Source organism: Primulina eburnea, chromosome 17 (genome assembly GCF_022965805.1).
Source record: "Primulina eburnea isolate SZY01 chromosome 17, ASM2296580v1, whole genome shotgun sequence".
Lineage (NCBI taxonomy): Eukaryota > Viridiplantae > Streptophyta > Magnoliopsida > Lamiales > Gesneriaceae > Primulina > Primulina eburnea.
This window is the reverse complement of record NC_133117.1, coordinates 4,698,734-4,711,140: the sequence shown is the minus strand read 5'-3', so window position 1 is coordinate 4,711,140 and position 12,407 is coordinate 4,698,734. Positions and strand designations below refer to the sequence as shown.

Genomic DNA, 12,407 nt, shown 5'->3' with positions numbered 1-12,407 from the left:
AAACAGAGATGTTGTGATTTGATTAGATTATTGATACAGAATATATTGATATTGTCATTGCCAGATTGAACAGTGACAGACTTTGAATCGAGACTTCGATTGTATCAGAGCGACAGCAAGAAATGTATAAATTAATGTTGAGTTGGGGTTGTACAACTCAAGTTAGGTTTGACTTGAGTTTCCCTAAATCACATACTTTATTTTATTGCATTGATATTTGCAGATTATCAGATTGATATTGCATTGATAGTTGTAGATTATCAGATTGATATGTGCATGTATTGACTTAGAACAAAGTCAGAGTCCGAGTCTAGGGCAGACATCCTAGCTAGGGCAGAACCGCCGAGTCTTTCTCAGAACCGATAAGACTCTAGACTTACGGTGTATCGACGAGCTTCAGATGTAGACCGACGTCTATCTCAGACACACTCGATACAGCATACCAAAGTCTAAATTAGATTGGGATCCCTAGATTTGAGATAAGATAAGATTAGATCACGAGTCATTAATTCATGTAGTCAGACTAGATACATGTTTTGATGATTGTTTATGCTTTTATATATGTTTTATATGATTGCATGTATACATTGTTTATACTGGGATATTCATATCTCACCGGAGTTATCCGGCTGTTGTCTTGTTTGTATGTGTGCATGACAACAGGTGGGACAGGTACAGGGTCACAGAGGTGAAGACAGACTGAGATTAGAGTGGTGATACCGGACTTGGACTAGAGCTAGGGTTTAAACACTTGATAGTAGTTGTTGAACCTGAGTATGTATGATTGTATATTTTATCAGATTTGTACTTTTATATTGATATGTATAGAAGTTTGATTCCATTACCTTCCGCATTTTAAAAAAAAATTTAGACCATGTTTATTATAATTGATTAATTAGTCCCAATCATGATTAAAAGAGGATTAGCGTCCGGGTCCCCACAAATGCTGTATAGATGTCACATCACCTTCATGTGAGGGAAAAAAATAAACTACAAAAAAGATAAAAATGACGAAGTAAAATTGAAATTTTATAATTCAAATACCTAATTTAATCATGTGTAAACAAGTAATATAAGTATTACATTGGCCATCTAATTAAAGAGTGTCATGTCACTTAACGTGTTAGTGTGAGGAGTGTGAACGACGTTTTCGATCTTAGCACATAAGTAGTGTAATAACATTTGATTCATTGACCGTAAGGAAAATCAAGTACGATGTTATCTTTATATCGAGAGTATTTCATTTTTTTATTTTAATATCATTAAATCATGTAGGTCATTTATATTTTTTTGAAAGTTGACATATATGTTGATAATCGAAGAACTAACATTTAATATATTATAAGAGATAAATGTAATATATAATAATCATTTTCTCTTCGAAATTTTCCCATGATCAAGTCAAAGATTAAAATATATATTACAAGAATTTATAATTGTCTTCTTCAAGAAAGATTATAAATTTTGTGTTTCATCCTTTTGGATTCGAAGGTAAGTCCCACAAAATATTCAATCACCGATATTTTTTTTGTTTATAATAATGTAATATAATGGTAATATTTCTCATAAAATTTATGAATGTTGGGTTTGGATTGAAAGATTTCAAATGTATTTTTGTTATTTAGAGAAGTAAGATCGTAAATTTCAAATCTATATGTTGTATATTTATATACTATTTCATGTTAATTATGATGAATTTCAAGTTCATCCAATAATTGTATCATTTAAAAGAGTGGGTTTCATGTGAGACCGTCTCACGGATCTTAATCTGTGAGACGGATCAACCCTACCTATATTCACAATATAAAGTAATACTCTTAGCATAAAAAGTAATACTCTTCCATAGATGACCCAAATAAGAGATCCGTCTCACGAATATGACCCGTTAGACTGTCTCATACAAATTTTTGCTCATTTAAAATTCATTCTGTTTCGAAATACATGGATTTCAAATCCAACTCCTCTGTGTTAAATTAAATTATTATATGTAAATATTTTTTGGTTTTTTTTTTTTAAAAAAAGACAGCCTCGTGATTATCGCCAGATATTACAGTAATCTTGTACAAAACATCGTCATCTTAGCGAGGTAATCAAGATAATTAAAATCAGCTACCAAAACACCGAATCCCACATAAATGGACTATTAGCAAGTAGGAAAGGAAACCCACCAGCGAAGAAAATCAAGAAAAAGGCCAAGAAACTCTTGGAAACATGGAGGATTTCAGATCCAAATCGCACAAGGACCCAAGAATTCAACTGGACAACACTCACAACTATCATCTCGGCGGCGACAATTACGATGGAGTCTCGTCGAACCCAAATGGGATGCAAGATCTGCGTTGCTACAGCGCATCATACGCAACATCTTCTGTACAAACCAATGGGCAGATGGATATCGTGGTTCCGGCGGCCGGAGACCCGTGGAAGTTCAAGAAAGGCAAATCAACAAATGGTGTGAGTTCCAAAAGTTGGAACTTTACTGATCCTGAGCTGCAGAGGAAGAAGAGGGTCGCTAGCTACAAGGCTTACACTGTTGAAGGTAAAGTTAAGGGTTCTCTAAAGAAAAGCTTTAGATGGATTAAAGAGAGGTGTAATCTGATGATCTATGGATATAGATGAAGATTTTCTGATAAATGGTCTAAATTAAATGTAATAAGATCCATGTTTTTGTTGTTCTTGGTACCTGTCTTCGTCCTTGATATGATCTACTTGTGTATTGATATGTGTTGTTTGGTGTACGGGAATCTTGGATATGAGTCAGCTAAGCTAAGGTCGGAAAGGAAGAATGGGTGGAAAGTATGTACTTATCATGAATAATTGAGTACTTTATATATAATTTGTTGATGAACAATTGTACAAGAAATGGGGTTCTTTCAACAGTTTGTTTTCCTTATGCATTACCCATCTGCATTGTTTTCTGGCAATAACATGTATGCTGGTATCATTTGCTTTCTAGTTCTCTGTTTCTTGCAGTTGTTTTTAAGACGCTCACACACGTGATTCGTTCCCAAAACTTAACTAATCTTAGGACAACGTATGCTTTGCTACTGGGCAATTTGGTTCACTTGTATATTTGAAGTTGCTTTATTTTGCTGTTGATTACAATTCTGGTTCCCTTGCATATGCTATGCTCGTCGTGGATGATCTGTAATCTTATTTGATTTCGTCGTAACCGTCCCGGTTCTTCTGAAATACAGAATTTTATTTTGCGAGTTGTAGGAAGAGACAAAAGAAATTACAATCTTATGTGAAGTTTTCTGAAAAAATTCAAGTTTCACCCATCTACCTCTATTCCTTAGAGCTTGCTTGCCTCTCTACCCCAAAACTCTGTTTCGCCGGGGCCCATGAGACCGAAACAAGTTTATTATCTGGTCTTACAACCTCGATGGTCATGGTTTTGGTTCAACTGATAAGAATTGAGGGACCAATTTAAGCATCTGTAAAAAAAAAGGGAAAAGTTCATAGCTCTAATTCAACAAAACCCTTTTTCAAATGCTGGCTATTGTTCATAATCATTGGGCTAATCCTTCATTTATGGTGTTTCTTCAACTGTTTTTTCGCGTGCTTGTGTTCTTACAGAATGAGTTCACGCGATTTGCTTCCAAGCGTTGATGGTAAAGCATAACACATCGATACATCCCTCCAAGGTTAAGTCCCTTGTGTAGATCAGCTTTCTGATGTTTGAAAATTTACAAATAAACACTTGTGTAAGCAGATTAGTTTAAATAGAGATGTGTTGATATGGATAATCTATAAGGTCCTTGTTTGTGTGTACCTTCGATATATTTTATTGGACAACTTTGGCGGGTTGTGATGCAGTTTGATATGCTGAACTGGGTTATATTTTTTGCTTCTACACATTACCTCATCGGATGGTACGACTCCTTTGTAATCTTGGTATTTTTATTTAGGATTTTCCATGTGTTGACGACATTTAAATCAAAGGAGGAGAAGAGTTGTGTATCATCATCGTGTATGTATACGTAACTGCTAATGTTCTGCTGATACTGCTTCCAAAACCATCGTATTCGACCTATGATTTTATACAATTGGATTGGATCAGCCAATTTAGTCACTTTGAATGTCTTTCAAGGAAACAAATCATTGTTCTACATGTAGATGTGGATACGATCTTTCTTGTATGAATCAGCTGCTGTTGAACGAGAGGAAACACAAATTTTAATGAATCACGCATAGAATTTGAATACATATCCACTTGCAAGATGACGACCGGCTCCTTTGTGAAACCTACAAAGCCTTTCTTGACAATCTGAGCCTCGAGTCACTCTCGTTGAATGACTTGAGATTTGAGTCATTTGACACAGCTCGAGTCACTCTCGTTGACTGACTTGAGATTTGAGTCATTTGACACTCGACCCGCTGGAATAAGCTAGCAGCACAAAGTTTTCTTTGAAGACATTGAAACTGGGTGAGGGCCGAAACAGGTCGTGCCCAGGGGAATACTACTTACCATATTTGGAAGACGATACTTCATTTTAAGAGGAGGATTTATCAATTATATAATTTAAGTGACTGCACAATTTAGTAACCCGAACATGGAAAAGCAGGGATACTTACAGTATTAAGAGGTTTGGAACTGATAAGTAATAGTGAAAATGGATACTCCACAAGTTAAATCTAAAATTAAGTGAGAGACGGAAGGATTATCCAAAGGTTATAAAATAAGAGCAAGGGGACATGGTATTAAAGACCCACGCCACTACAACTCAATTGAAGGAACATAACTTCTCCTTCTCTGACTCTGTTACACAATCCACTCTTGGCGTTTTTATGAATCGTTGTGAGCACAACTGTTCTCTTGATATTGGAATTCACATCTTTCCGGAAGAGAATTATCAAGGTTCTTAAATCTGATCTCATGTCTATAACACAATTTGATGACTTACGGGACTGTTAGGATGTAGGTGGCGCTCGAGAACGACAACGTTCTTAATCATCAAAGTGCAAGCTTTCCATACCCTTTATTGTGGAATCGTAATTCTTTGTGGTAGGATTGCTCCTCCCAGAGGAAATATGCTTTGGCTCCGAGGATCCACCAAGGGGTGAGATTCTTTGTCCACTTGATATTTTGTTTATCGTTGCTGGACTGGTTTCAGGAGTATGAAAACGATTGGGTTCAGAATCGTTTCCCAATGTTAATGTTTCGCGACTTCCAGAAACAGCACCTCGCCACAGTGATCCACTAGACCTTCCAAACAAAGTGGAGCTTGACTGCTGCAAAATCCAACCATGCAATTTACAAAATAATACAGGCCAAAATGAACAGGCGACACAAGTATATGAAATTATAAAATGCGCTCAGATTTTTGTTTTTGGTGAAACTTGTTGAGTTATTCATTCTCTCTCGAGCTTGGCTACTCAAACCAAGAAGCACCAATCTATTCTAACTGAATCATGCTATCTCATGATATTAGGAACTTTGTTCAGATTAGTCTGTAGAACATTGAAATGGAACCAACTGGGTCGCATGTTCAAATCCAGCTGTACCTACAACAACCACAGAGCTTTAATCTACAGCCAGATTGGGCTAAAATTACGGCTTACCATGGCATCTTTGCTTGTTGAATCATTTGCAACAGGGCTTTTATTTCTAGAAAAGCTTCCAGCATTTACAACCTGTCCAGAACTCCTCCTTCTGGGCGGATCGGCTGAAGAAGTTCCTCCTTGCCTCCCCTCTTCCTCACCACCTACAATAAAAACCACATAAATTTTGGAAAAATATATGGACTAGAGATCTTGCATAAATCTTAATAGTAAGCTACCGTAAATAAGCTGATCCAGAATAAGAAAGGTGGACAACAGATGCATGGAAAAGTACCTGGCAACCTTTCACCATTAGGAATCGCAGGGGGCAGTCCTGAGGTCATAACAGCACTTGGGCCCTGAAACAAGCATACATTGTTTTCTCAAATGAAAATAATGAACAGAAAATTTCCCAGATCGATAGGAGGTAAGGAACCAGGGGGGATTCACATTGTTTGTCATGACTCATCACTCAAGCCAATAGGTCACTTAAGCTGGAGATTTAAATACGTATTAAAAAAACTGATTTCAACCAAACTTAAACAAGACACAAAACGTGCATTGGAATGGATGACCTAGAGAAAGCACTCGCAGCATTGATTGCAATAAATAAAGGTAGACACTTTACTCAAGGAGTTCTAATACTGGGTTTGCTTAGACAGTAACCTGAAACAGCTGATGCCTTTCAGTCTGCTTTCTGCTGAGAAAGGCGCTGCTAGCTAGCAGCATTAAGGTTAGCTTTAAGTTAAGTCATTCCAATTCTCCGATACTATGTCGACTTAAATTTTGAGAAGAGAGTGAACGGTAACAGTGCATGATTTGGTCACTCTGAACCAAAAAAATTGCCCAGGGATGTCGCTAAACTCTCTCTTGATGTAAATAACAATAAGCTATCTTACAAACGTGAAACTAATATATAAAATGTATCCATTACACAGTCAATTTTTCCACCTAATCCCTCTTTCATAGCCACATATTTTTCCGGCTAAGGAATGGGAAATCTTTCTCCAGTCACATGAATCCAATTTTCATTTCATCATTTTTTTAACAATGTCTTTGTCATTGATCCAATAGAGTATGTAAATGGAAGTCGAACACTTACAAGATGCTTCATGTGGCATATCTCTAAGGCTTCATACAATATGGAAAAGAGAACACAAATGTTTGACTGGAGTTTAAAAAAATGCAGGGAATGGACATCTTGGAATCACTCAAAAGCAAAATGAAGTATCATGTTGCTTTAATATCATATCAGACGGAATGGAATTTTCGGAAAACACAGTATTTAAGCTCATCAAAAAAATCAAGTACCATACTCATGCAACAAAACCTAATTATACTTTATTTTTAGCACAATAAAATTTAAATCACTTACCCGGGAAGGAGTGGCCATCTGTGACTGCTGATACTTCAAGATAGTCCAATCAAAAACATAATCGAACTGAAAACCTGAAGCAAATATACATGCATTACAGATTCAGAACTGAAAGGAGTTCACAAAATCACTACTCTCTGACCAAATTTTCCAGACCTTCGTGAATGAAGAGGTCACGGAATATTCTCTTAAGATAAGCATAATCTGGCTTGTCCTCAAAGCGCAGTGATCGGCAGTAATGGAAATATGATGCAAACTCGGTTGGATAGCCCCGGCACAGTGACTGAAGAAAATGCAAGATCACAGATAAACTTCCATACAAAAACGAAAGAATACTACCAAGCACAAAGTTCAGGCGTAAGCAGTGTTCTAAATGGAGGATGCCTAGGAGGGAGGTGGCCATCGACCAGTGAGCCTTCGCCTTAGGCGGTCAAAGGTAAGTTGGGGTTGCCGAGGCAGGTGAGGCGAGCAAAAGTCAACAAAATTTTAAAAACCCTAATTATTAATACATTATACACATTCTATTCAAAACATAATAGCCAACCCAATCATCCTCATTTTATTTATGCATATATCACATGATTACAGATAATTATGTATAAAAATAGTAAAAAAAATTCAACCGCCTCACTTACCGCCCCATCACCACCTACCGCCATTTACAACACTGGGCATAAGATTACCTCAATAGAAGTTGAAACCTTTTTCTCACTTATTTTCTCATATTTCTGCTTCTTAGTTCCTGCTTTTAATCCCTGCCAAGGAAGGCTGCGCAGAGTATAAATTAATGATACAGATCTCCACATAATTAGGAGCCAAAATCATGAAGTTCTGAACCAATAGTTACCTTCCCCTTAAAAAATACATTAAGACATATCCCAGAGATTCCAAATCATCTCTCCTGCTTTGTTCTAAAAATCATATCAGTAGCATCTCAGTAAAGTTAGAAATTAGACTAAAATAATTGCAAGGAAGAAGTTAAATACAATATCGAGAGATCCATACCAATACCCAAGTGAGTATTCATGCTAGCATATCGTGCAGTTCCAGTCAAGTTTTTGTTTTCCCTTCATTGTGAAGGCACAAAAATATTAAAAGTCCAAACAAGTCATCTAAAGAAGACCTCGATGTTTCACACTGAACTACATCCCTCAAGTGAGAGAGAAATGGTGAACAACAGAAGAAAGGTAAAGATGAGCTTGATTCAGAAAATTCATCACTTGTCAACACAATAAAGTCTAATCCACAGGTGTAAGTCCAAAGAAAATCATGTCAAACTTGACTAGACAAGACGAGCATGAATGTAAAGAAAAAATGGACACATACAATAAAATAGAGTAAATCTATTATCTATTATTATTATTGAGAATGTGGATAACAGAGACATCTTGATTCAACTTTTACTTTTGGAAATGAATATGATAATACATGATAGAAACAAATGAAATCAGCACCCACATTCAAGAGGTGTCACTTTTATTTACCACTATGTGGAGCACAGTCTCATTTAATCTTGACTTCGAGGTACATTAGTTCCTAATTACTTAATTGTACCAGCACAACTTCATAAAGAATAGGGAGAGAACAATTTTTCAAAGATATGCAAGCGATTGACGACCTAAGCCTTCCATACATGGAGTTATGATACTAAGATTAAACACAAGAAGATAAAATGTAAATAGACTCTGATCTACTTCACTTTGAACAGATTTTAATCTGAAAAGTAATTTTATTCTCCTTCTCTTTCTTGATTAAAATTATGATGTAACCCCTCTTCCTAGAGGTTAAGCAGTTGTAAACAGTTGCATTCTTATAACTCTGACAAACGTAGTTCACGAGAACCAACCACCCATTATTGTCAATGTTGTCAGTTATGCATGATTGCTGAAAGCAATGCTGATGCAAGGAAGTCAACAGAGAAAGTGATCAAGACACTCATTTCACCTGTAAGGAATATGCTGATGAGTTGAACTGTCTCTGTATTTCTTGGCCAGACCAAAATCAATAATGTAAACCTAATATTAATGTCAAAATTAAAACGTCACATCAGTATATCTGTAGAAGTCCTCCAAATAAAGCACAGAAACACGTGTGAAGGAACCTGATTCGCACGCCGTCCCAAGCCCATGAGGAAATTGTCTGGCTTGATATCTCGATGTAAAAATGATTTTGAATGGACAAATTCAACACGATTGATCTGAAAGAAATATTAGGCCGAAAAAACTATGTTTATCAGTAAATGCTACAGAAAATGCATTCTTACAATAGCCATGATGGTAACAAGTATAAGGAAATTTAAAATAACCATTTGATCTGCAAGCATGAGCACCGTCTTCAGTGAAAGTTTTCTACTGCAAAAATTGAATAGATCTTCAAGACTTGGTCCAAGCAAGTCCATAACCAGAACATTGTAATCTCCTTCAACACCAAACCATCTCACATTCGGTACCCCAGCTGCAATGTGATGAACAAATAGAATTTGGTTCCATAATATGTTCGAGAAAAATCCACCACTAGATCAAGAATGAAAACAAGATTCCAAATGAATCATTACTTCCGCCCTGTAAAATTCTGTACAGTTTTGACTCATACAGCAACTGGGGATGTTTCGTCTTTACATTTTCCTGAAACAATAAAACAGGATAAAAATCTGGAATCCCATGCGAACAAATGAACAGTTTTGAATGATCAAAACAACAAACTTGCACACTCTTCCTCAACGAAAGAAACAAACAGTAGAAATGATTACTGTTCACGAGATAGCTCAAGTTTATCAAGAAGATGGAAGTATGAGAAGCCAATTCAACTTGTCCAAAATGAATTACTATGCACACTCTCCTTGTAATTCTGAGTAGCCGAAAAGAACAATTTTTCTAATTACAAAAGGAAGTAGTTCCATCTTTTTTCTTTCCGATTAAAAGATTGGAAAAGAAGTCTAAGAAGCACCACCTTAAACCATTTAGGAATGAACTATTATCCCCAAATCATATGTTTCGGATACTGACCTTTAACCACTTTGGCAATTTAAACGGATATGGATATGTTTAGAAACAACAAGCTATAGCAATAAATGACCAAGGCATATGTTTCAGACCAAAGCATATGCTTCAGATACTGACTTTTAACTACTTCGGTAATTTTAAAGTATATAGCTATATTAGGAACAACATACTATAGCCATAATAGAGCGACAATCACATTATGCGTGATAACAAGATTAAAACAAATCTAGCCATAGCATTAACCATGCAATCTGCTACAGAATCCTGTACCTGTAGATTCTACTTATCTAGTTATCTTCCATGATAGAGGAAAAGATATGCAAAAATATCAAGTCATTTCCATCCTTCCCACCAACTCACCAAGGGAAACAAAATCTCCATTAGTAATTCATAACTAAGAGAAATTATTCTGTTCAAATATAAAAAGAATCATGGACTTCAATTATTTTAGTATAAAAATAACAAAGTTTCTAGAACCGATAAACTAGTCAAAATTCACAAGTACATGAAGACAATTAGAATGAAAATTCTCTGTAAATTCAAAGTTTGAATTCCACCAAAATTCACTCTGTATGTCTCAACTTTCATACCCCACACCACAGTTCCTGAACATAACTAATTCTCTCAGTTGGTAAGAACTTACCATAGCTAACATATTATACTTCCGCAACAGAAGAAATCTAAGAACCCCAATTCCCAATTAAATAACAAATTGACAGCATGCATGCATGTATCCATATATAAAATCAAACAATAGAAAAGTAAACGATCTCATGAGAGTTGAGACCTCATTATTCAGCTCAACCCGAGCAAAAATCTCAACTAATTAATTACACAACCATATGATCAACATCCAAACAACTTCGTGAATGAGAAGCAAACAATTTTTCATGACACGAAAAAAAAATCACTACAAAATAAGGAAACAACACAACTCACGAGCTTAATTGCCAACTCCTCGTTAGTCTGAATATTAGTCCCTGCACCAGTAAATTAACCAACAATTAACACAGAATCGACAAAGTCACGTCCAAAACCGAAGGAATTGCATGAAAATCAAACATTTGTAAGTACCAAGATAGATCTCTCCGAAGGATCCACTGCCGATTTTCCGACCCAATCGATACTTGTTCCCCACTCGCGGTTCCATTGACCGAAAAAAACCTAGATTTCAGCTTTCCTCCTCGCACACAAAATTCATCGGAAACCAAACTCCAGGAAAAAGATACGGAGATTTACAGGCTCGTTTTAGGGATTTGTAGCATGAATTGAAAGAATTGAAAGCAATTAATTCCCACTTTAAGAAAAACACACTAGGTTTAGCAGACGTAAAGAAAAAGAATTTGCATATCTTGGTCGAAATATACTCTTTTACGTTGCTTTTAGGTGTTCGAAAAATGGAAGATATGTGCGTGGACAGCACGCGTTGAGTGCGCGTGTGGTGGTAGGTTTCGTTTCGCTGAAAGCATAGGATCGGGTTCGCTGGTGATGATGGGTCGTGGGGGACCACTGTCACGTGAGACACGTGACCCTTCCATTCTCTCGCACATCCTAAATTTATTATTAATAATTATTAAATATAATACAATATTATTTTTTTATTACAATATTACAAAATAAAAAAATTTGAATCATATGTAAACGTCAATTTCGGGGGAAATTTTTTCGTTTTGGAAAATAAATAAAAGCATTTATAGAAAGAAAATGTTTGAAATAATATATTTTAATATGGAAAAAGTAATAGTTGAATATTTGAATGTTGAAAATAAGAGTTGTAAAGTTAGAAATTTGTGTGTGATGATGTAGGTAATGATGTATTTTATTTTTGGATTATGTGTAATGAAACTCTATAAATAGATCTCTCATTTGTGAAGAAAATCACAATTGAGTAGAGAGAAAAATATTATAAAGTGTGTAGTTTGGTAAATTTTGAGAGTTTGAGATTTTTACTTTTTACCATAAATTTTTACTTTTTCACAACACGTTATCAGCACGAAGCTCTAAAAGTCCTACATACTATTCCAAGCTCCAAACAGAAGAAAACAGAAGAAAAAAGTAACAAAAGTAATAATATTTATTTTACTGTTATTTATTTATTGTGTATTTATTTAATATACAATATAATGTTATTATTAGAAATAATAAAAATAAATTTTTCATAAACTTGTTATAAATCCTGGGAGGATGTTAAAACGACATCTCACACTCCCGGTAAGGGATACGACAAATATAAAAGCCTATACGGTTTTTAAACAAAAAGTAATAATATTTATTTTACTGTTATTTATTTATTGTGTATTTATTTAATATACAATATAATGTTATTATTAGAAATAATAAAAATAAATTTTTCATAAACTTGTTATAAATCCTGGGAGGATGTTAAGACGACATCCCACACTCCCGGTAAGGGATACGACAAGTATAAAAGCCTATAAAGTTTTTAAACAAAATAAATTATGACACTCGTTATAATATTATGATAT

General features: G+C 35.3%; 2 protein-coding genes across 2 annotated transcripts; one reads left to right on the top strand and one right to left on the bottom strand.

The window, feature by feature from the left end:
• Positions 1-2,211: 2,211 nt before the first annotated feature.
• LOC140818741 (uncharacterized) lies at positions 2,212-2,619 on the top strand. The gene has a single exon (XM_073178791.1). The coding sequence runs from the start codon at positions 2,212-2,214 to the stop codon at positions 2,617-2,619; it is 408 nt and encodes a 135-aa protein (XP_073034892.1).
• Positions 2,620-4,490: 1,871 nt separating this feature from the next.
• On the bottom strand, positions 4,491-11,337 carry LOC140818765 (casein kinase 1-like protein 2). Its single transcript, XM_073178815.1, has 14 exons — positions 10,996-11,337; positions 10,861-10,901; positions 9,474-9,543; positions 9,225-9,373; positions 9,021-9,116; positions 8,864-8,934; positions 7,925-7,986; positions 7,767-7,830; positions 7,603-7,687; positions 7,076-7,202; positions 6,920-6,993; positions 5,840-5,903; positions 5,566-5,708; positions 4,491-5,235 (listed from the first exon to the last, which is right to left on the bottom strand). The coding sequence occupies exons 1-14, from the start codon at positions 11,069-11,071 to the stop codon at positions 4,951-4,953; spliced, it is 1,407 nt and encodes a 468-aa protein (XP_073034916.1). The 5' UTR covers positions 11,072-11,337; the 3' UTR covers positions 4,491-4,950.
• Positions 11,338-12,407: the final 1,070 nt, after the last annotated feature.